The sequence below is a fragment of the Symphodus melops genome, assembly GCF_947650265.1.
Source record: "Symphodus melops genome assembly, chromosome: 7".
Taxonomy (NCBI): Eukaryota; Metazoa; Chordata; class Actinopteri; order Labriformes; family Labridae; genus Symphodus; species Symphodus melops.
Genome location: NC_136697.1, coordinates 27,547,393 through 27,572,844, shown reverse-complemented (window position 1 = coordinate 27,572,844; position 25,452 = coordinate 27,547,393). Strand labels below are relative to the sequence as shown.

General features: G+C 48.4%; 1 protein-coding gene across 1 annotated transcript in view; it reads left to right on the top strand.

Moving 5' to 3' along the window:
* Nucleotides 1-21,491, top strand: part of LOC306826295 (unconventional myosin-X-like) — a gene marked incomplete at its 3' end in the record, with an annotated part of 26,463 nt that extends 4,972 nt beyond the window's left edge. The window contains exons 2-3 of the mRNA XM_079347494.1: nucleotides 15,658-15,756; nucleotides 21,243-21,491. Of these exons, the coding sequence (XP_079203620.1) occupies nucleotides 15,658-15,756; nucleotides 21,243-21,491 (348 nt within the window). The remainder of the gene's footprint in view (nucleotides 1-15,657; nucleotides 15,757-21,242) is intronic.
* Nucleotides 21,492-25,452: the final 3,961 nt, after the last annotated feature.

The following is a 25,452-nucleotide window of genomic DNA, read 5'->3' as shown; positions in this document are numbered from 1 at the left end:
CCCAATGAGCTGGAATACACGGAGAAAAGAAAAGGGACCGAGCATGGATCCCTGAGGAACCCCGGAGGACAAAACTTCCTCCTTCCAAGACACTCAGAGGTTTTTATTTTGGATTTATTTAACCAGGTTGGTCCCATTGAGACTAAAAACCTCTTTTCCAAGGGAGAGCTGGCCGAGACAGGCAGCAGCAAAGAAGAAACCCACAGAGACACAAAGAACAGTTCACAAAAACACCATGGATTAAAACAGAGCCATCTAAGAATCAACAAGTTTTCAGGTGTTCAGACAGCCGGGCTGAAACAACGAGCACGTATAGAGTCTTCTTCCAGGTCTTTCATTGGACAGGAACCATCACGGTGGGGGGGGGGGGGGGGGGGGGGTCCAGCACCAACAGAACTGAGCTGCAGCTTTAGCTCAGTGTAGTTTCAGTGTTCTTTAATTTACAGCTAAACAGTTTAAACGTCGTTTTAAGCTCGTTCACGTTGACAGATGAAGAATCTTGTTTTATAGGAGGTTGCACCTTCCATCCTCAGAAAGTCGATTTACCTGTCCTGTAACGTTTCCTCAACAACATTCATAAAGAGAGTCAGGTGATGGCATCTTGATGGTATCACTTCTTTGCCTTTGTTTACGTCCCTGATGGAGACTCCTCAGTAAGCTGTGTGAATTAAAGTGTTTAAAACGCTCCTCTGTGTGATTAAACTCTACATGCGCTTTGTTTACACATGCACTGGAGTCATTCCACCCCTCGCCTCACCACTTAACCCTCCTCTTCAGGGGCCAAGCCGCCAGAGTCAGCCGGCTCGTCTTCAGCGTGCACTCGCCCACTCCCACACTTTTCCACACACACACAAAAAAAGAAGCCATGAAGTCATTAGAGGAAGTTAAAAGCTTTGAGGGTTGAAGCGTGTCCCAGGATCGAGTGTTTTCTCACACTGCACCGAGCCAGGCGCCATGAAGCAGGTTATCTCTGCAGCTCTTCTACCTGCAGAGCTGATGAAGATCGCTCAAACATGCAGAGCAGAGTGGAAACATGTGTGTCAGTGTGGACCGGACAGGACCTGAGGAAATCACATTTTCATGAAACTGATTAGCTGGATTTACTCAAAAGAGCTAAACGACGTCTCATTTAAAGTATCTGTTCCTTCATATTGATTGCAAATTTTTAAATTGAAGGTAAATTGTTGCAGTGGTGTAAATATAGCAACCTGAAACGGGTTCCCTGTCGTCCATCCTTTAAGTGCTCCTGAAACACCCGTACACTGATGTACAGGAACGCTCCTCTGGATGAGGAGCAGGAAGTTGGGATGAATACCTGAGTGGTGTGAAGTTTCAGGGCAGCCACATGGCGTGATGTCATGTCATCACAGAGCGTCTGGATTCGCTGGTCACATGACATGGAACAATCTGGAAATATCCTGCAGACGACGTTTCACCAGCTTGGATTAAAACTCCCTCGGCTCCCACGCAGGAGCGAGCCGAGGCTCTCTGCTCTGCACACATCTTAAAGACGTCTCTGCTCACGTGTTTCCCCGCCCACCAAGAGGCGCCGTTATTTTAAGTCATGATGGAGAAAGGCTCTAATTCATGCAGCCACACAGCGTGTTTCTCAGGGTTTTTTGTCCAACCAGGCTTCTGTTGTTTGTGCCAGTAAAACCAAAACAGAGTTTAGATTCTGCTCCTTCTCTCCACGACAGCCCGGCCACCACAGCTGGGCAACACATGGCAGCTCTGCATGGCCTCAGCTGCCAGCCCCCGACACACACACACACGCACACACGCACACACACACACACACACACACACACACACAATGGAGCTCACATTATTCTCCAAGTACGCCTCCTGTATGTGCACATTACTACCGCTATCCTTTCACTCTCACTTGTGCAAACAATGTCTGAACACACACACACACACACACACACACACACACACACACACACACACACACACACAGACAGGAGAGGAAAGTAGGTCAGGTGGACTCTGGGAGGGGAGCTGGGCCTAAGTGGTCTTTAGTGGGCCAAAGCAGTCTAAGCCCGGTCAGTCCAGCATTGATCATGTTTTTCTTTCAGAGTTCTTCTGGACATGTGAGTCTGATTTGTGCTGATCAGACAGCAGCAGAGTGTGTGTGTGTGTGTGTGTGTGTGTGTGTGTGACTGAGGAGGCTAATGAGTCACAGGCAGGAGTTTGATTTCATCAGGAACAGTTTTTTGAAGGTTGGGATGTTGGACTTGACACACATTCAGACTCATGCTAAGAGTTCAGAGCGGCTCTCAGACAGGAACAGAGCGTGGTTTAGATTTACAGCAGGGCTCCCTGTGGTCTGCTTTAATCACATGTGGAAAGTATAAACTGTGCGGCTGCGAGTAGAAGAATCCGTGAATGCTGGAGCTGTTCAGAGTTTGTGATGGGAGAAACAGAGTCATGATGGTGGCCTTGTTTATCATGCATCTAAAGCCTTCCAGTGACTTCTCTAACAGCAGCGTCCTAAAAGTCCCCGTTCAGGCCGTCGCTTGATGAGTCGTAGCATCGGACACGTCTCTGCACTGTTTCAGCTGTGATGCTGCAATGTGAGGACTCGCAGGCTGTGGACTTTACAAAGCTGAGGCTCCCTGCACCAGGATTCACCAGGAGCAGTGAAGAATCACTGTTTTCATGCGCTGGCTGGTCCCACGTCTCCTCTGAGTATTTAAAGTTTGATGATGCGAACATTATTTTAAATGAAGTCTTTGTACACGGTCCCTGAAAACTCTACTAAACTGAAGTAAACATGGACGAGCGATGCTGAAAATCTGACAGGAACATTTATTATTATTTTTTTATTATTATTATTATTATTATTATGTTATTATTATTAATAATAATTTTTTAAATTTTATTTTAATTATTATTATTATTATTATTTTATTATTATTTTTGTGTTTTATTTTATTTTTTTATTATTATTATTATTATTTATAATTTATTTTAATTTTTTTTATTATCCTCATTCAGATGAGTTCATTGGCTTGTTTAGAACGTGGTGCATTAATGATAAAGATCCACTTTGTTTCCTGTTCTGATTTAAATACACATGTCATCAATACCAAAGCTGAGTCTGATAGAATCATTGCTGTTATCACACATTGGTTGGAAAGCATTTTTGCGGTCTTGTTGACCTCGGCGTCCAATCAGATTACTCAGATGGCCCCTGAAAGAAAAGGTTTGGCTGGATTTAAACTGGGAGCTTTGAATCCCAGTCCCCGTGTCACTGAGGCCCCCAGAAATGCCTGACCAGAAATAGCAGACAAAAAAACCCCACTGGCTTTTTTTTTTTTTTCCTTTTCTGTGGATGTTGCATGTTTGCCTCTGTTAGGAGAAAACAAGGAAGCTGCCCTGCAAGCATAACTGAGATTACAGCCTGCGCTTGTGGGATACGGAGTCTCTTTGTTCTGTGAGCCAAAACAAGCTCTAAAAGCACCTCCTCATTCAAACCAGAGATGAAAAACAAAAAAGAGGTTTTAATTTGACTCGTGGTCATGCGGGGCGAGTCGGGTGCTTTCGGCTGGATCTCTCTCACCTGACAAACTTTCATGAGTCCTTTTAACCCGAGTCATCCCAAGCTGAGAGCCCTGGAGGCGACCGCTCATTAATGCACGCTGAATGATTAAAAATGGCCGCTGTCAGTGTATAAATATACCAAGTGAAAAGCAGGAAGAGGGTCAACAAAGACTCGAGTTCAGACAGGAAAAGCAAGTTAGGATTTCAGCACGTCAAAGCTGTTTTCAAAGGGCCTCTATCCTGAACGCTCTTTTGAACGGGCTGCTCTTCCTTTCATGCACAGGATAAGAGTGTTTATGTTGAAGATGGGGGGGGGGGGTCCAAAGTGTTTCTTTTTTTACCTCTTTGTTGTCTCATGTGGCGTTCCTGAAACGGTCGTCTGAAGCGAGGCCAGCCTTCGAATAATGAAGCGATTGAGAGGAGGTGAAGACGCTCTTTAGCAGAGGAGAAAGCGAACATGCTAATGAGGCTTCAAAGTCCGGATGCACGCTGGCAGTGCTGGAAGTGCAAACCAACATGTGGAGACTTTATGAACTGGATCACAGTCCATGACATGTGGAGGCCAGGTCGACGCTCGGAGCCACGAAGACGCTGCACCTGGATGATCTGAGTGACGCGCTAACGTGACCTAACGCTAACGTGACCTAACGCTAACGTGACGCTAACGTGACCTAACGCTAACGTGACCTAACGCTAACGTTTCCTAACGCTAACGTGACCTAACGCTAACATGACGCTAACGTGACCTAATGCTAACGTGACCTAACGCTAATGTTTCCTAACGCTAACGTTTCCTAACGCTAACTTTACCTAACGCTAACGTGACCTAGCGCTAACGTTTCCTAACGCTAACATTACCTTTTCTGATTCAAATCCAGAAAACAACCATTTCTTTCTCCTGCAGAAACTATGACCTATGACCTCACTGGACTGTAAACAAAGACAACATAACATAGATTAAAAATAACCTGCAGTCGATGTATCTGTATAATAATCTCACACACAGCTTTTGTTTTTCCTTCTTTTTTAAAGACCTCATGTTCGTGCACTTTGAGCCAATGCAACGAAATGTCGTTCTCATCTGCAAACTTCAAGTTTTAACGACGATAAAGAAAGTCTGAGTCCAACAGGAGAATTTATTTTCCTCGTCTGTGAATCCAGAAGATGTCGTGTTATGAAATGTGGCCGTACCTGAGCCAGACATAACTCCTGCTTTAAATCATGGATTATACAGAGTGCGTGTTCAGAAACACAAACATCTGTTCTCTCCGCCCGCCTCTCTCAGATATTCAGGGGGAGTCGTTTCTTCGGCGTGAGATTTTCTCAGCGTCCACATCGTTTGATAGTTTTCAGACGTGTAATCAGCGTCGGTGGTTCGCTAACGGAGTCACACGCCGTTTCTCACAAACTGTGGATGACTCAGTTTACTGAACCTTCTTCCACTCGCTCTTTGTTCTGTGCTTCATTCACAGCACAGATGAGAGGAAACACGGCGTGCAGAGTTATCAGAACAACGGGAGCTGTCGTCAGCGTTTTATAACTCTGATGCGTCTGTGTGTGCTCACCGGTCGATGTGTGCTCGTCGACGACAGCTCGACATCGTGAACAGATGATCCGCTCCTCCGTTTTATTCATCGAGGGCGTTTTTAAAAAACTCGTCTTTGTGTTCTGTAGTTTTGGGAGTCAGTCATTGGTTCCTGTTTACGTGAATGAAAACACATTTTCTTGCTAAGTCGATGATGAATTTGACATGAAGTCTGCAAGTCGGGTAACAAAGTCGATGCACGCTTTGATTTGAGCGGGCTCTCACTTTGCAACGCGACGTGTCCGACACCACGTGGATGCAGCTCGCTGGGTTTGTCTTCATTTAAAACGTTCGTGAAAAAATCTTCTTAATGAGCTTTTTAAACGTTTCACCTTCACATGTCAGGATTTTCAGGACGTTGAATTTTCCCTAGTTGGATCAGTTTGACTAGAAACAGTCCAAAGCGTTGGTATTTTTGAAATCACATCCACCTGAGGTTCTTCACGGCGGCGTGACGTCACCTGCAAACAACCTGTTGTACGTTTCTCAAAGTGCAAAGTGCAAAGGGGGGGGCGATGGTGAAACCTCACACGCCCTGTTGAGTCACACGGGTTTCACAATCGACTCTCACAGGTTCATCATGAAAGCTCTCAGTGTGGCAGGTTGAGACGCAGAGGGGGCGAGGGGGGCGAGCGAGTTCATACACGACGCAGCGGGTCGATTTAGACTTTCAACGTAGCACGTGTTGAGCTACTGTAATCCTCCTCAGAGCTTCAAGGCATCGAGCGTGTGGTGACATGTTTCTGTCAAACTGAGTGTGTGTGTGTGTGTGTGTGTGTGTGTGTGTGTGTGTGTGTGTGAGTGGTGTTCGACGACCCGTTGGACAGCGTGTACCTGCACAGGTGAGCTGTGAAAGTGAACGTTCCAGCGCGGTGATAATGACACGTCGCAGCGGAGGTGAAAGCCGTCTGCTCGACTCCTCGTGGAGAAAACTTTGATCCTTCAGGCCACAAACTCTCAACGCCGTCGCCTCGTTTGACTTCTTTCACATGTCCACGAACACAGAAGACTTTTTGTATGAGCCCAGATTAAAGTGTCTGTCTGATGATTATCAGCCCAACAGCTGCGTGTTTTCATCAGCTGATTTACCCGCTGGGAAACATTAGCCGCAACCGTTCCAACTTTAGAAGAAGCTCCTCTTTTCATGACTCCGATTAAATGTTCCAAACGCTCCGGATGCTTCTCCTCTCATCATGCTAGCTCGGAAACCCCGATGAGGCGTGTTCCTGATAAACAGAGGATGCTAACGTGTGAAATGCTTCTCCGTAGCCTCAAGTCAGGAAACACTTGTTGTGAAGGAGGAATCGGACCGGTTCAGCATGAGGGGCGTAGCTGGGAGTGTTCGTGCCATGAAAAGACGACGATAACGTGCGGGGTGAGATACGCTTCATCGACGCCGTGCGCCTGAAGCTGGAGGAGAAACCAGAGAAGAAGACATCAACGTGTCACCTCACTGTGAGCGGAGGAGTTCATGAAATATCCTCCAAATCTGTGACATCCGGAAAGCTCCAAGGCGAACATGAATCATCCTCCGTGTCATCGAATCCACCTGAAATAAATTTGGAAATGTTTGTTGACTGGTCATAAACAGGCTAATGATTAGCATGTTGTTGTTGTAGCTTCACAGCCGTGAGTTGTCTTTCTTGTCTTCTTCTCTTGGAGTCGACTCGTGTTTTCCCCTGGCGGTTTGATTGTGGTCCAAGTCTTTTCCCCGAGTCAGCTGCAAACTCTCAGGGATCCACCCTCCAGCTGCGCTGCAGATCCTCGATGACATGCCTTTTAATTATCCGGCGAGCAGCTGAGGAGGAGACCCAGAGCTCCGGCTCGTCCTCGCCTCTGATGTTTCACAGAACGTGGCGTGGGAAAGAATTAGTTTTCACTCTTTATTTGGACTCTTTGATTGGCTGAGCGGCGTGACTTTTATCACCTGGTGGACGGCTAACGAGAGGACGCCGATGCTAACGAGCAGCTGCTTCCTGAGGAACACCTCTGCTCCCGCCCACTCTGCGACCTTTGACCCCCTCTGACAGTAGTGTTGTTAATAATTCAACCCGACCAGGTGTTTGACAGCCTGCACACAGAAACCTCCATTTTAATTATTCATGCAGAGATTAAGATTACCTGCCTGGCTGGTTGGAAGCTGGACAACGAGACAGAAACCAAGTGTCCAACATCGAGACATGTGGAAGACACATTGACGTGTTTGGATTGAAACAAATTAGCAGCCAATGATCTGATCAACAATGGTTAACAAGGATTTCTTCAAGAGTTCGTCTTTAGGCTGACTGTGAGATGGGATACCCCCCCAATCCCCCAGACCCCCAGACGGGGTCTAGACCCTGGTGGTTTCATGGTGTCCCTGCATGAACTCCTCTCGCTCTCGCTCTCTAAATGTTGACCATCTCTAAGTCTGGCCTCTAAATATACTCCGACCGCGGAGCCTCTGAGCTTATGCTGAAGTCGTCATTTTTAAAATAAGGCACAGGAGCCGGAGCGCGGCTCGTGGATCCCGTGGTCGTCTGTTGTTCATTTGGCGCCACTTTCTTTTTTTTCTGCCTTTGCAGGGAATCTTTTTTTTATTATCTGATGGTTTTGGTGAAACAGGGATGATGGCGGTGTCAGTGTGTCTGACAATAACAGCCTGCAGGTTGTGACAGATCTCAGACCTGCAGGAAGAAGTTAAATGTGCACGCTTTCAAAGAGTGCGTTTGATTCTCGGCTGCCCTCCTTTTGCCTTCGTTGCGACCATCGACCACTCCAGCGCCCCCTGCAGGAACACACGGGGGACTCCAGCGCCCCCTGCAGGGACACACGGGGGACTCCAGCGCCCCCTGCAGGAACACACGGGGGACTCCAGCGCCCTCTGCAGGAACACATGGGGGACTCCAGCGCCCTCTGCAGGAACAGACTCTAAAGAAACGACCAAACAGCGACTTCCCACAATGCATCAGTAGCTGTTCATCCATATGAACGTAAAGCCTCCTCTGTGTTGGCAGAGACTCGATAATAAACGCTTTAATATTAAAGATGACAAACTGAGCTACAGCATGTTTTACTCCCTCTCTGCTTCGGGCCGGATGTGGCTGCAGAATTCCTGCCTCACACATGTTCTCATTTAACTCTGTACAAGCTAACAGCCGTGTTTCACATCATTTCACCAGCGAGCAGCAGGAATTCAGCTTTTATTTGTGCCTCTCTCTCTCTCTCACGAGGCGAGTGGGCGTGATCGAGCCGTGGTGAGTTTGGAGGGAATCAAAGCTGCTGGGCTGTTAAATCTTCCTCTTCTGTGTCAGTTTGACAGGTGCAGCAGCCGTCCTTTGTGATCTTCATTCTCATGTTGTGGTTTTTTTCTTCCTTTCTTTGAGCTAACACACACACTGCTCATTTGAAGGTTGGAGATGGTTTGTGTTTGACTCATTCCTAAAGAGAGCCTGCTGCAGAGGCTTCATTTATGTTTGATTGTTTCTGACCCACATGCAACATGTTTCTACAGTCTCAGCATCTTTCACCTCATACAGCTGATTCTTGGCGATTTTGTCCCATAACAAAAGATTTAAAGGTCACATGATCTCCTCCTCTTCAGGTGAAATCAGTGTCCTCGCTCATCTTCATCATGTGTGTGAAGTGTGTTGTTGTAAATCCACTCTGATCCTGTATTTGATCATGTCTATAAACCCCTCTATTTCAGCCCTGCTCAGAACAGGCTGTTTCTGTGTCTGTAGCTTTAAATATGTAAATGAGCTGTGTCTGACCACGCCCCCTCTCTGGAAGGGCTCGGGTGTACTCTGTGCTTTCTGGCTCCATGTCCTATTGTTTACGGTGAGAAGGCAGACTCAGAGGGCAGAACAAACACCTAGCTGTGGGAGTGTCACCCACCTGGGGGAGGGGCTACTGCCCTTTGTGATGTCATGAAGGGAACATCTCCAAACGGCCTGTTTGAGCAGGCAGAAGACGGAGAGGATGGACTTTTCTCATCTTTGGAGGGTTTGGAGACAGACTAGAGACACATGTTAGAGGAACATGGTGTGTTTTGATCTTTAATGAAGAATCTCTGTTTTTACAGATTTGAAAAAGAATGTTGAAAAATGTTGAGTTTCATGAAGAAGAGTAAAGATGCCACACGGCCCGTCTGATGATATTAAAACATTTCACTCAAAGTGACATTTCAAACAGCTTCAGAGAAAGTTTAGTGAATCTTTTTCGTCGTGCATGTGGACGAAAAGCACGGACAGAAACATGAAATAACAGCGTCTGAAGCTGGAGTCACTCTGCTCTGCTGTTTGAGAGCAGCCACGCCGTCTGTCTCAGCTCAGATTAAAGTCTGGAATAAACACTGCTGGAGAAATGACACGTCGCGTAGCATGAACTCCAGGTTTCAGCAGACTCTCTCTCTCTCTCGCTCGCTCTCTCTGCGCTGGGTGGTTAGCTGGTGTGTAACGTCTAATTAAGGGGCTCGAAGGTCTGGAAATTCAATAAGAGGAGCTGGAGTGACGACAGCAGTTATTATGAAGGATAATGTGCGTGCACTCTGTCAGCGACAGAACTCACAGAAGGAGCTTCGAGGTTTCTGCCTAAAACAGAAGAAGCTTTATTGAACCGGTCTGGTCTCGACGAGGTTCTAAGAACCTGGCAGCAGCACAAACACAAAGTCACAGAGACACGACGGGAGACTGAGGACGATGTCCAAAAAACACTTCTCATATTTGCGTGAAAAGAGAAACATCTGGGAGTCGGCGGTTCAAACAGTCGAGCTAAAAACATCCACTTCCTGTCGAATCGGCAGGAAGTGAGAAATTCACGTTGTAAGGAGATTTAAGGACGCCAGCTCGCTGGGTTTGAAGTCGCTCTGCAGCAGGTTCCCCGTCTGAGAGACGCTGCAGAACACACAAAAGAGCTTTTTGTCCGAGTGTTTGGAAGAGCGATCCAAAGAGTCGTCTGTTTCCTGAAACAGCACAAACAGGAACGCTGGAAGGAGCTTCACAGAAGGTGTGTGTGTTAGTAACACACACACACACACACACACACACACACACACACACACACACATGAGACTGTGTCCAGGCAGGACGACGTGTCTGAGTCTCTGTGACGCAGGACCACGTGGTCTTGAGTCCATCAACACTCGTAACAACAGATGCAAACACAGACCGCCGTCAGCACGCCGTCTCCACGTGCGAGCGCTCTCTGTCCTGTGGGTGTACAGGTGCACAGGTGTACAGGTGCACAGGTGCACAGGTGTACAGGTGTACTGGTGCACAGGTGTACAGGTGCACAGGTGTACAGGTGTACTGGTGTACAGGTGTACTGGTGTACTGGTGTACAGGTGTACAGGTGTACAGGTGTACTGGTGTACAGGTGTACTGGTGTACTGGTGTACTGGTGCACAGGTGCACTGGTGTACATGTGCACAGGTGTACAGGTGCACAGGTGTACAGGTGTACAGGTGCACAGGTGTACTGGTGTACAGGTGTACTGGTGCACTGGTGTACAGGTGCACAGGTGTACTGATGTACTGGTGCACAGGTGTACTGATGTACTGGTGCACAGGTGTACTGATGTACTGGTGCACAGGTGTACTGGTGCACAGGTGTACTGGTGCACAGGTGTACTGGTGCACAGGTGTACTGGTGTACAGGTGTACTGGTGCACAGGTGTACTGGTGCACAGGTGTACTGGTGCACAGGTGTACTGGTGCACAGGTGTACAGGTGTACTGGTGCACAGGTGTACTGGTGCACAGGTGTACTGGTGCACAGGTGTACTGGTGTACTGGTGTACTGGTGCACAGGTGTACTGGTGCACAGGTGTACTGGTGTACTGGTGTACAGGTGTGCTGGTCGTTAGCCGCTGACAGAATCAGGACGTTTGTTTTTGCTTGGCCTCTGGAGGAGATAAGAGCCGGACGGCTGATTGGACGGATTAATCATTAACCTTTTATTTTATGAGCGGGGTTAAAGTGAGTAACCGTCTCACTCAACATGTCTGCGATCTGATTGGTTCGTTTGTTTTTGAATGTGTCTGGCTCTTATTCAAGCCAATGGAGAGCAAGACTTCAAAACTGCAGTTTGAAAAAGTACCTGTAGCACGTTTCACACTTTAACATCCTGCATAGTTTCTCTTTCACACACACATCTCTCTCTCTCTGCGGAGTGTCACAGGGCCAAGATGGCGGACAGAGCGACTGTATGACTTCCTGAATCACGTGTACATGAAACGAGTGGCGATGTTTACGCCCGCTGTGACGTGGGGAGGAGGCGTAAGAGACTCCTCCCTCATGAGCATGAGCTCGTCAGCTCGGAGGGAAACACGTCCGTGCAGGACGCCGTCTGAGACTGACCTCTGACCTTTGTCGGCGTGCGGCGTGCGGCGTGGACCAGTCAACACACTGCTGAGGTTATTTTCGATTTGATTGACTGAGAGCAGGGGATCGTGGGAACCAATGAGGTGGATGTGTTGACTTTAAGGAAGGTGTGGGAAAGCCTAACACACACACACACACACACACACACACACACACACACACACACACACATACACACGTTTATGGTTAAAGTAAACACATAAAAGTCAGTGAGAAGTCGTTTCGACTTGAATCAGTAAACCTGATTATTCCCGCTCACGCAGCGATGGAGTCATGATAGAGAGGAGCTGGGTCAGTCATGCCGTTGAGCAAGGCACCGGACCCTGACTGCCCTGGCCCCTCACTCTGACATCTCTCCACAGCGTCGCTTGTTTCCAGCTATTTTCCATATTGTGACATGATGAGTCGGGGCGACGTCACAGTGGGACATGTGGGACAGTAACAGCTGAAGAAGTTGACTGAGCAGTGCATTCTGGGTACTGGAGTTCTGGAGTGAAGGTTTGAATCTGCTCTCTCTGAGCTCGTCTGTCCTGCTTTGAGGCGCGTGGGATCGGATCCCGTGCGGACCCTGATGGAGCGCCGCAGCTGTTGCTGATGTGCTGCAGACGAGGTCAAAGGTCACGGCAGTGTTCACACACTCTGGGCTGATGCTCCCCCTGGATTATTCCGACTGTCCTGCGTGCTCTCTCTCTCTCTCTGTAAGCGTCAGGCCGTCTGAGGCCAGTTGTGTGCAGGAGCAGCGTCGCTCCTCGGAGAACATCCTGGCTTTAGTGTCGGCTGGCTGTGCTCGAACACAGCGCCGCGTTTGTTACCAAGAGAGGAAGTGGAATCTCTCAAATGAGACAGCTGCTCATTCCCGACCCCGATGGCGTACCAACGCTACACAGACCCCCCCCCTCGCTCGCTGACCCCCCTCCCTCCCATGTCCCGCAGAGAGAGAGCAGCAGCCACACATGTTGACGCTGCGGAGGGAAGACCCAGAGCGGCGGAGGGTCAGTGCCTGGGTGTTAGTGGCAGGAGGGCTGCGTCTGTGTTTTGGTTCTGGCTGAGCGGACGGGTCAGGATCAAAGAAAGTTCTGCAGTGATGGGTGGGCAGGAGTCCAGACGCTCCAGAGGATAATAGAGTGAAGAAGGAGGGGAGGTGTTGGAGGTGGTATTGATGCCTCGTATCAGCGATTGTGCAAAATGTCACATCAAACTATTTAGGTCAAAATGTTTTCCAAGAAAAACTCTCCATGTGAAATCCAAAAAGTTTCTGTGGACCGAGCGCCTCGCAGGTCTTACTGGTGCAACAGCTGGACCTGGACCCACAGCTCCCAGTCCTGTCTCGTTAGCGCTTCCCCCCGCTCGCGTGTTGACGTTAGCTCGGCTTTCCACTTCATGTCTCCGCTTTGCTCGAAAATCCACATAACAGCGTTTTGTTTTCTTACGAGATATAAAGAAAAGAAAGGTTGTTGGTTTTTCATTTTCTAGGAGTTTTTATTTTTTTTTTCTTGGGTGAACAGGAAGCGGCGCTGTGTGAAGTCTCTGGAACATCACGGCGTTTATTTGTGGAGGAAGATCGTGGAATCTGAAACATTCATGACATCAGACGGCTGGACTGGAGCTCATAAATAAACCAGGAAGTAAAACTGTTTTTTTTTACAGCTCTGGAGTTTGACGAGCTAACGGACGTAGCATGACAGCTCTGGAGTTTGACGAGCTAACGGACGTAGCCTGTTCTCAAACACAGTCTTTGAAATCTGACGACGTGTTGACCGACCTCTCGCTCGCTGCTGTCGGCTCTCACAGGACGCACTTTCCTGACCGACAGCCGAGACGGTTCTGAGCGCAAAAATATTCCTTTTTTAATCTTTCTTTTTTTTTAACATATAACAGGGAACTTAGCGCTCAGCAAACCTGCGGACACGATGCATCTCGTAGCACGCCAGCTGCTCTTTATGAACGCTAACCTGCAGCTGCAGAGCCTTCAACATGCTGCAGGAGGAAGCTTGGTCTTTAAATCCTGGAGATTAACACGTTTTCTTCAGTCCGTCGAAAAGTAAAAAATCTTTGATGTTCAAGTTTGAGGCAATCAGGGGAGATGAATGAAGGAGAGGAGGTGAAGCCGAGGCCCCAGTTTGGAAGTAGGCTAGTAGCTCTGTGGGTCAGAGTGTGTGTGTGTGTGTGTGTGTGTGTGTGTGTGTGTGTGTGTGTGTGTGTGTGAAGGAGGGAGGGGTGAAGAAGTGGATTAAGGGAGAAGGAAGGGAGAGGACAATAAGATAGTGTGCCCCTGTCAGATGCCCCTTTCTCTCCCCTCAGCAGAGAGAGGGCGGGCGGCACACGCTGCACACAAAAGACATGGATGTGTGTGTGTGTGTGTGTGTGTGTGTGTGTGTGTGTTGGGGGGTCTCTGGTGGTAAAAGATCCTTGCAACGTGTTCAGCAGGGGAAGAAGGGAGACCCCTCTCTGGACGGTGCTGCACATGAGGAATGTGGGCGTGGCCTCGGCTGGTAAACAGCACACGCCTCGTCTTTGTGCACGCCACAATGGAACATCTTCCTTTGTTTGGTTTTGTGTTCGGAGCATCAAAGAGCCAGACGTCAGGCATGGTGAAGGTCAGGATGAAGCCTCCGCTGTCTGACCCGTTCACCGCTGGTTCAAAAGGTCCGGCGTGACACAAACTGTTTCTAAAGTTTATCCAGTGACTGAAAACAAAACAAAGTTTCACCTGAGGAGTGAATTTAAAGGAAGTCACTTCTCATACGTCAGAATTCACCTCCAGATGTGGACTGCATGATGTGTCTTCATTCTCTAAGTCAGTCAGGCAACAAAGAGTCCCGTGAAAGAAGAAACAGGAGGGCAGATCAGCGCTGAATATTTTCATTCCTCTGTTTAGTTTTCATTTGGACTTTTTGCGCACCGTCAGAGTCAAGAGGGACGCGTCTCCTCAGGACGTCCCAGGATCTTTGAATCCTGCGGTTTCCCTCTCCAGAGAGGACAGAGGGCGAGTTAGACGGACACACAGCTCCCCTCTGACCCACTGCAGACCTGAGTGTGTGTGTGTGTGTGTGTGTGTGTGTGTGTGTGTGTGTGTGTGTGTGTGTGTCCCATCCATTCATCCGTTAACTCCCCCCCCACCCTGGCCAGGTGCCCCCTCTCCGTCAGAATGAGGGCTTGTGGGTCAAAGGTCATTCATCCGGATTGTTACAGAAAGAGGAGGGGCAGCGCTTGGTTTTCCCATTAGCATTAGCATTAGCACGTCACGCTAATGAACGCCGGCACATGTGGCCATGCGATTAAGAAGGGGCCGGTCTGAGCGGCTCCCCTCAGACGTCTGAGAGATTTACAGGGTCTCACATTTTATCAGTCGTACATTTGATCCATGTTCCTGCCACAACCAGCACTTCCTGTTTGTTTCATTTTGTTTTAAGAGTTCAGCTTCGATGCGTGCTGACTCATGGTGTTCTTCACACAGTTTGAAGTTTCACAGCGCTCACTGAAACAGGAAACAGAAAAACAGTGGAGGGTTCAAACCTCAGACTCAGATTCTCCACATTCCTTCTTCACTCTCTGTAAACTCAGCCGAGCGGGGAAAACTGTGCTGATTGAAAATCCAGCTGTCAGCCTGGAGGGGGGGGGGTTAGGGGGGGAGAGAGGGGGGGAGGGGGGGAGGGGGGGGGGTTGTAAACTCGACAGGTCAGCAGGTATAAAAGTGTTTTCCGTGTCGGTGTGTAAAAACACATCTATAAACATGCAGCTTTATTGGCCTCCTGCGGGTTCAACGCTGCACGCTTGTTTCCAGACTCTGCTGTCTGACCCTCCTGCTGGTCAGAGAGAGAGAGAGAGAGGCCGTAACCGTGGCGATGCCATGGTAACCACAGACTGGGATGATGCAGTTTATATTACACGACAAATCTTTGTGTCCTTCACACCGGCTGACACCTGACCGCTGGGTTACTTTATCTCACGTCTGGTATTAAGACCGGTCAACATCCTGGTACTTACAGACTGTCACGCCTGCTGATGAACTGCTGCAGACACTGTGTTTGAATCTGCTGTTTGTGGTTGCTCATGGGCAGAGAGACAGGGGAAGGTTTGGGGGCGATCAAAGAGCTGATCTGCTCTCTAAAGCTGGACCGAGACGAGCGAACTGATTGGTTGTTTTTTTTCTCCTCTTCCTGCAGGGTGACCGTGTGTGGCTCCGGGAGGATGAGCAGTACCTCCCCAGCACCGTGTCCTCGTGCTCCGGGGGGGTCGTCGTCTTCGCCACAGACTTCGGACAGGTAAGAGCGACGCCGTTTGTCTTTCACCATCAGATGTTTTTAAACGACCGGAGAGTTTTCCCTCCTCTCTCCTGCTGGAGAGGAGTCCGACATCCAGCATTCAATCGATTCTTCATCGCTGGGACTAACTGGCTCAACAGAACCAGAACCACTACAGGAAGTTCCTCTCCTGAGAAGCACTTAAAGGCTCAAAGAGCAGCCTGCAGGATTCTCTGATCGGTGTGTGGCGAAGACGTTGGAGACAGGCGAGGTGAAGGAGAGCTCGCCTCGGGTTTCATGTTCTTCGAGTCCATCTTCAGAGTTCTGGTCTCTGTTAGTTTGGTCTGGATGAAAACACGACACACAGACTCATGTTTAGTTTGAGATCTGACTGCAGAGCTTTAGTTGTGTCTGTTTTAAAGTTTGAAAGAAGACGTGATCAGCCCTGACGAGGCCTCCCTGCAGACGGCGAGCAGCGGAGGGTCGCTGCCAGGAGGCGGTGTGTAAATGTGAGCGCTGAAGGATTTAGGCTCATGTCGAGTCGGCGTATTGTCCTGAAGATTTACAGGCAGATTAAGACATTCTTATCTCCTGGTTTCTACAAACTCAGAGCCGCTGCTCGCTGGAGCTAATGAGCCTCGGCTCAGTGGCGAGCGCGCTCACGCGTCGGCGCCAAGTCAAGTTTCTGGAATAATCAGGAAGATGTAAAAAAAAAACATGGTGTCGATTAAATCCTGAGGACGCGGTTTTTAAAAATCATTTTCACTCAAAGCAGCAAAAGGCAGAGCTGTGTGTGTGTGTGTGTGTGTGTGTGTGTGTGTGTGTGTGTGTGTGTGTGTGTGTGTGTGTGTGTGTGTGTGTGTGTGTGTGTGTGTGTGTGTGTGTGTGTGTGTGTGTGTGTGTGTGTGTGTGTGTCACTTGAGCTGAGTGTCAGCTGTTCAGTTTACAGCAGATGTTCATCTTTGTGAGGAAAGTATGAGGACTGACCAATCACAGACGAATACAAAATGCTAACTCCACCCACTACCACCTACTGCACACCTGTCAGTCAAATAAGCCACGCCCCCTAGTTACGGGCTTTACGCATCACTCCAAGCCTTCATGTAATCAAACCAGGTGATAAGACGACAGCGACCACTGAACCGCGCTGCAAACAGGAGAGTGCCTCGAGTGGACACTTGAGAAACTGCAGTTTCCTGCTCTTCTTCGTTGGTTGGATTTTTGTCACTTTTCTCACCTCGACAGGCGTCACGTTTTTATCATACCTGTGCAGCTCTATGACAGACAGAGCTCAGCTTTCACCTCTAATGACACAAAATGAAGAGTTTCTGTTCTGCTGCTCTGACACACTGATTGCTCATTAAACGTATTGAAGCCTTTAGCTGCTCAGACACCTGAGGGAATTCAACCTGCATCGCTTTCATTGTGCCTTTCCATTTCTGAGCCAAAACAAAAGAGTGAAGACGGATGAGTCTAGTTTTAAATGCAAAGTGCGACTGAGTAAAAAAGTCCAAAGTCAAACGGTCGGGCAAAAAAAAAAAACAGGTTCTCAATTTGAGGATTTAAATATTTAAGATATCAGAATATCGTCCTCCATCACAGGCCAGCTGGTATGTGCAGCAGGAGCTCCGTCTGAAGGGACTTGGGTTGCTGAGGAGGTGCAAGCACTGCAGAGGTGTCCTTGAGCAAGGCACCAAACCCCCCCCCCTGCACGATTAATAACAATTGGGATAAATATGTTTCTTTCACTGCCTCATATTCCACCTTCTTAAGTTTTTAGAATCGCTTCAGTAAATGTTTTCTGGTTTAAAGTCGTCTAATTGGCTGAACGTTTTTCTGATCCACGTAAGTAAGAACAACAAACTTTATCCCGACTGATCCAGGAAAAGAGCCTGACTGATCCATGGGTTACACCAGTGGACCCCCCACCCGCCCCCCAAGCACTGGTGCTGTCTAATGGCTTTGTTTCACAGAGATTTACCCCAGTTAGCATCTGTCGCTATAGGCTTAGCGCCCGGGCCCCATGGCTTTGTTGTCATGGCGTGGACCCTCCTCATCTTTACAAATACTACTGCACTTATTAGAAACCTAATTAGGCCAAAGCTCTCACACGGCGGCCTGCTGGGACGATGCTGTCCATGATGAGAAGAAAGAGGGAGACGGTTAGCGGTCAGAGCGTCTGTGTTATTTTTGTAGAGGTCAAAATACTAAAAGGTCAATTCAATATTATTTTTTTATTTTCTTTTAACTTGTGGCTCCTCGAGTGATTCTAACGCGACAACTTTAACGTCACGTTTGGGGCATTTTGCTTCATCGGAAACATTTAGGACGAGAGTAAAGCAACGACCCCTGCGTAGAGGTCAAACGTGGAGCTAACACAGCTAGCATGTCAGTACGTTAGTGAAGTGTGTTTACAGTCACTGAGCGTCCTCCTCAGGACTTCAGGACTCAGTGTTCGTCCGACTGTTGACTGTAAACAGTGTTTACATCGAACATGTCAAACAAGTCCGTTATCTCTAAGTGTCTTCCTCGTTTCTTAAAGGCCAGTTCTCAGAAAGAGTTTTAAAATGGTTATACATGTTTGTCAGACTGTCATGTGATGTTCAGGGAGCTGAGCGACTCGATCACATTACATTCGTCTGAGAGACGTTTCCCTGAAGCGTCGCTGCAGCAGGAATGTGGAGAATGAGGCCTGGTAGGGTACTTTGGGGAGTTGTGTGTGTGTGTGTGTGTGTGTGTGTGTGTGTGTGTGTGTGTGTGTGTGTGTGTGTGTGTGTGTGTCCGGGGTGGTAGTGTCAGGGGTCGGATGTGATTGACTCAGAGACACAGAGGCCTGCTTTCTTTAGGACGAGTCGCCCTGAGCTGTTCAGTGACAGCAGTTCAACGTACAACTGGACACAAACCCAGATGTCTCCGTCTTTGTCCGTGTGTGTGTGTGTGTGTGTGTGTGTGTGTGTGTGTGTGTGTGTGTGTGTGTGTGTGTGTGTGTGTGTGTGTGTGTGTGTGTGTGTGTGTGTGTGTGTGTGTGTGTGTGTCCTCCTCATGTAACAAAGTTCATTGGGAAACAGGCTATTAGATATTCAGAGAAGGTGGCAGAACTGAAGCAGTGTTTACGGTTAGCTTAAAAGTTCATTTTCTTCATCTCACACTGATGTATCTGCTGGCAACATTTTATTTTTAAACTAGCAGAATATTAATCAGACAAATCTCCAACCCATCTTTAAACTCAGTAGCTTACCAAGCAGCAACCTCTGAGGTCAAAGTGCAAAAACCTGCAGTTCCTTGAGTGTCCACTAGGGGCTGGCTTCAGAAACCCAAAAAAGCTCCATACACACCCAAACTGAAACATGTTTACGACATGGTTAAAAAACTGGATTTGATATGAAAGCGTGTCACATTATTGGGTCACAACACACACTTTGTTTGTTTTTTTCATAACTCATCTGATTTGATAAGATCAAGGCAAAAATAATTTGCATGAATTTGCATAATTTCCGTCGAGCTGAGAGTGATTATCAGGTGAGCGTGTGTTCCTTGTTCGCCTCAGCTCCGCCTCTTATTGCGTCACTACTTTGACCTAAAGTTAGACTGTGTTCATCCAACATGGCCGCCGCCATCGTCGGGCTTCAGAAAGGCGACGTCACTGAGGCTACGTCCATGTTTTATACGGCCTATGATGCACACGCCCCGGCCGGTTTGGGTTCAGACTAAGGTTGAGAATAATTCTGAAGACGTCTTTAAGTGGACTTGTCCCTCACTGACGTCTCTTCTTGGTTTGAGCCTGAAACACAGAGTTAAGTGTAAACACAGCTGTGAATGTTGGTCTTGGTGATTCTGTTTTTGGAAAAGGCTGATTCAGCTCTGGATGCGGCTGTTCTTCTGCTTACATGGTTCAATATGACGTGCAGTGAAATTACAGGATGTGAACAGCAGTTAACTTCAGACCAAAGACTCTCTGAGGTTTGAACCTGCATGACGCTGCAGGGCAGACCCCCCCCCCCCTGCAGACCTCCTGCAGAGCGATCATAATTTAAGGTCCTCTCTTCATTAACCTCATTGCTGCTTTCTTTATTTGACGGTCCCACCCTGAGGTCTCACATGTGTCTCGTTTAAAGACGAGTCTCAGAGTCTCTGCAGGACGCCTTGATGTCGTGTTTTGGACTACGTGACGTCCTTTATTTCAAACACGCCTTCTGGGCTGACTACTGGAAGTTCTGATCTCTGGCTTGTGATGGAGAGGAGTCACGATAAACTAACCTCTTTGAGTGTCTGATATCTCGTCTGTTAGCAGTAGACACGGTGCAGAAGATAAACTGTCCCCTCCGCTCGATACTGGAAATGTTTTGACCTCAGCTTTTACACTTCTTTGGAAAGTCGTTTTCTGCTTTCTTTATCTGTGCTTGTTATTTTCAAACCGACAGAGGAAGTCCCTTCAACACAATCCTGTCTTTCTTGTCTTAGTTATGTGTGTGTGTGTGTGTGTGTGTGTGTGTCTCAATGACTGACTGACATCTCAGCTCAGTAAAAATCTTCAGGTTTTTTTGACTCAAGCTTGAGCTGATCAGGAAACAGGAGAGACATGAAGCGGACACGTTTATAAAGATTCCTTCAGGTGAATCTTTTCTTTCCGTGGCAGGAAGAGACGATGAATGATGGAAAAGCGTCATCTCTTTGTGTCTTATAAAAGTCCTTCAGGATCAAGCTGATCAAGCTCTCTGTAAATCTGACTTATTGATGCACCTTTGATTAGCCACCACGAGCTAGCTGTGGCTAACAACAGATGAATGATGAGAGGAGTCCTGTGAGTGCGTCACAGATCTTTATATTTACACGTCTGTTATCTGTTGTTTTGTCTCGTCTTTAAAGGACACACGCGCGTCCTCGTCCTCGGACACAGAAGATAAGCAGCCGTCTGCTCCTGTTTCATGTGACCACGTCAGGGTCGTGTTCACCTCGGCTGTCAGCGTCTGCCGTATGTCACCTCACCTGTGTGCCAGGTGGACGGAAACATGAGCCGAGAGGAGGAGGAGGGGGGGGCGGGGGGGTTGTTGAAACAAATATCAGGATACTTTTCACCTTTTATTGCTTTTATCTGGGTCAGCTCACTCCGCCACGAGGATGTAAAACTTGTGGTCTCATATCGACCTCTGGCCTTTAAATCCAGCGAGCAAACGAGCCACAAGACTCAGACAGGAAGTGGACACGCGGCGCCCGCGCGGCGCCCGCACTGTAAACAAACTGCTCCGGAGCTTTTAAAGCCTTTTAACCTTTTAGTTGGAGATAAATCATCCTTCACCTTTTTTGGATGAATGGGATGTACAGCGTGTTACCATGGAAACGTTAGGAAACGGTCGCATCGAACGGGGAGAAGAAAACCTCTAATGCTAACCTGTTAGCGTTCAAGTGTTAGCATTCAAGAGCTTCCTGGAAATGCAAATCACTACGCGTGTTACACGATGCATCCCGACCGTGCACGACTTACTCACATGTCTTTGTTCTCCTCTCAGGTGTACACCTACAAGCAGAACGCCCTCACCCGACAGAAGGTGCAGCCCATGCACCACAGCAGCATCAGAGGGGTGGAGGACATGGCCACGCTCCAGGACCTGCACGACGGCGCCATCATGCACAACCTCTTCGTGCGCTACCAACAGAGACACATCTACGTGAGTGGGATCGTGTGTTTGAGACGTGTGTGTGTGTGTGTGTGTGTTCGTTCTTCTTCTACTACCTGCGTGTGTCGGAGCCTCTCCTGACGGCTCCGTCTGATGCTGCTCCGTCGTTACATACGAGCGGAGATAAGACGTCTAGACGCACTGATAAGAGGTCGAGAAAAACCTTCTGGTCTTCAGCTTGAAAAAAGAAGCGAAGGATCCGAAGATGTGTTCGAAGAAGTCAAATGAGCTTAATGAGGCTTCAAGTGTGAGTTCACAGTGCAGTACACACTTTCAAAATAAAAGCCTGACAATTTTCTATAAATGTGAAAAAACGAGATTAAAGTCAGTTTAGAGTCGGTTCAGATCTTTGACCTCCAAATCAAACACGTCACCCGTCGGTTTGTCTAAAACCAGCTGACCCGACCTTTGACCTCCTCGTCCGTCCGCTGTCAGCAGCAGATAAGCCCGCCTTGAGATGAAGCGGGAGTTTTCCTGGTGTGGACGCACGCTGTCAGAGACGGTTTGTGTCTCTGTTTGGACGCTGGAGGCCGAGCGTGGCGTGTTCGCCGCTGGGAGGAGTTGATGTTTAAGTAACACGCGGCGTGACTGGAGACACGTGTTCACACTCAGCAGGTTATTCATGTTACACGGCTTTTCTTCCCTGCATGACGCAGAGATACGAAAAGGTGACGCAGCCGTTGTCACGTGACGTGCACGCAGCTCACGGCGGCTCTATGCAGCGTGCAGCAGTAACAGGAAGTCACCGTCACTCGGACTCGCTCTGCTCACACGTGCAGCTCCTCCGGGACGCGTCAGGCCTCGAGGTGTTTGATGAACTCTGTTCAAGAATCAGACTGAAGGAGGATGAACAAGTTCAGGTCAGTCACATGACGTGCAGAAAAGTGTCCCTCGATGTCCTGATTTACTCAGAGTGTAAACAAAGCTGCTCTGTTCCTGTGGACCCCCGTACCCCCAGACCCCCCCCCCCCCCCAAAGAACACAAAGCTGTATGTAGGACAAATACCTCTCATCGTTTCCACCTCCTGATCAAACCTGAGCGAGCACTTTCTCCACGCCGCCGACAAAGGCGCGCCTTGTTCCCTCTGCGCGCCTCCTCCTCCTCCTCCTCACTTTAATCACATGTGAACGCTCCCGTATGGTCCAAATTATCCAATCAATTCATCACAGCCGCGTTGGGACGGCCCAGAAGGAGAGGGAGGTGAGAGGGCGGAGCCTAGAGCGCTCGAACGCTCTCTGAAACATCAGATGATTTCAGCTCGTCAGCAGGACTCGTGATCGCACGCTGAACAGCAGCCAGCGACTCACAGGTGACGCTCCTAAAGTGTGTGTGTGTGTGTGTGTGTGTGTGTGTGTGTGTGGAAAGGGGGTTAAGGAAGGTGAGATGGCGAGCTAATGTGCGAGGGGGGCCCCGTGTCATCAGCGGTCAGGGGCCCGTACATTCCTGAAAGCACTCCTGCTGAGAATAAAAGGATCAAACGAATTCTCTCACCTCGTACCTGTGTGTGTGTGTGTGTGTGTGTGTGTGTGTGTGTGTGTGTAGGTGTGTGTGTGTGTGTGTGTGTCTTTTTCAGGTCAGAGTGTCGGGTCAGTTTGTGAAGACACAGACGTTAGCTTGAGCGCTACTTCTCTTTTGTGTTAGCGTCACAAATATGAACAGGGGATTTTAGCCCCCCGAGGCTACCAGACTGTGTGTGTGTGTGTGTGTGTGTGTGTGTGTGTGTGTGTGTGTGTGTGTGTGTGTGTGTGTGTGTGTGTGTGTGTGTGTGTGTGTGTGTGTGTGTGTGTGTGTGTGTGTGTGTGTGTGTGTGTGTGTGTGTGTGTGTGTGTGTGTGTGTGTGTGTTCAATCTTCAGCTTCTACGATTGTAACCAGCTGTGCTGTCGACTGGTGGCCTCACTCGTCTGCTCTGTGGATTCCAGTGGAAGCAAACACACACACACGCACACACACACACACACACACACACACACACACACACACAGCGATGTTAGAGACGGTGCTGGTGGAACCTGTTCGAGATGTTGCGGGCCCTTGAAAAGTGGTTTGTTTCTTCTTGGCGTGACGCTGAACAAAGAGGCGTGACGTGAAACACGCCATCAGGTCACATGACAACACGTACAGCATGATTCCTTTTTCAAAGGTGGAGACGTTTGATCGTCTCCCCGCTCGTCTCTTCTTCCTCGTCCATCGTACGTGTAGCACATTTATTCATAGAGAGAAGATCAGATGATGAAGCAGCTGCTGTCCTTAAAGGTTTTTACATGTGAAGTGAAGCAGAGTCTACGGGATGTTTTTAACTTGTCTCTCTCTGTATTCGTTTACTTCCCGTCTTGGCCTGGTCTCCCTTTTTAAATAAAGAGCTTCTTCATCTCACTGGGACCAACCTGGTTAAACGAAGGTTAAATAAAAGAGATGGTCTGGACGTCTCTCACAGGAAATCAAAGTTGTTCCTGCTTTGAGCTCGGACGGAGAGAGCGTGCCAACTCGGTCAGTTTGAGCAACGATGACTCATCCTGCTTCTTTTAAACAGTCTGCTGCTGAGCTGCTGACAGACTGAGACCGGCAGCTGCTGCTGAACTCCCTCACAGTGCAGAAAGCTTCCAATGAACAGCCCAGCTAGCACCGAGTTAATGAAGCTGCAAATGACCAGTGTCCATTAAATAGGAGTTCATGTAATCGACTCCCCCACGTCCACACAGCGTCCACACAGCGTCCACAGAGCGTCCCTGGTCGCCCGCTTTCAGCACGCTGGAAGTAACCAGCCAGTTAGCTCGTCTCTGTCTTGATCTCTATAACGGCTAAGAGGAAGAGGACGGTGACGGATGAAGAGAGAGACGAGTGTACGTCCCTGCAGATGTTATTCAGAGCAAACTGAGACGTGACGTGACGCTGCATCGTTGTCAGCGTCCTCGTTGTCTCGTGTTTAGCGACTTCAGAAAGTCGTCTAACTCGAGTTATTCCTCCGAAATCCGTCTTAGACCAAACGTTGACTCTGCAGAGTCATACGTGTGCAAACCCGTGTTAGATGCATGTTGTCTGGGTGGGGGGGGGGGGGGGGGGGGGGGGGGGGGGGGGGGGAGGTTACAACCATGCTGTTGCACACAGAAACCTTTGGAGGGCGCCAAAGCACACCGATCCAAATCCTTACAGGATGTAGCTTTAAAGTTGAGAGTTTTATCACATTTGTCTGCAGTAGATTTAATCTGATGTGCGTCTCCTCCTCACATAAATTACAGAGCACACACACACACACACACACACACACACACACACACACACACACACACACACACACACACACACACACACACACACATTAGCAGAAGATGTATGTCCAGTTTAAAGGGTTAATCTGAAGCTGTGTCAGATGTGAAGTCCAAACCCATCGAGCTCGAAGACATGTCCTCTCCGCTCTCTCGCGTCTCGTCTCGTGACTTCAGAGTTTTAAACACTTCTGTTGATTTCAAAGTGAAAATGAAAACGTCAAAGAAACGAACGCATGTGTGGTTTTGTGCAAAAACATTTCTGGCATCTTTTTTGGGGTTTTGCTAATTCGAGTCATTTTGGTAGAATGTCTTCAAACGTCTGTTATTGATTAAATCATCTCTCTGACACACAAACAGATTAGTCTGGAATCTGGTGGACGCAACACTTTTGGCTCAGCGGTTAAATCTGGTGGGAATATCTTCGATAATTTATAACTATCCAAATTAGACTTTGTGTATTTCACTTAGCTTTTGATTTTATTTTATTTTTTACTTTAGTGCCAAATAAATTAGCCAGAAATCATAATGAAACCTAGATGGACTCTTTTAGTGTCTGAGGTTTCTGAACGTGGTCGACTAGTCAGTAAAAAATGTTCAGCTTAAATCACTGCTTTGATTTGAGATCTTAAAGGAGCAGTACGTAGCTCTGCCCCCTAGTGGTTAAAATTAGTACTGCAGTCTAAACTCTAATCATCACAGATAGCTGTCTCCCCTCCTCCTCTCTCACAGCTCAGCATGTGGTGGACACTGTAGCTTCAGTGTTTAGCCAGCTCT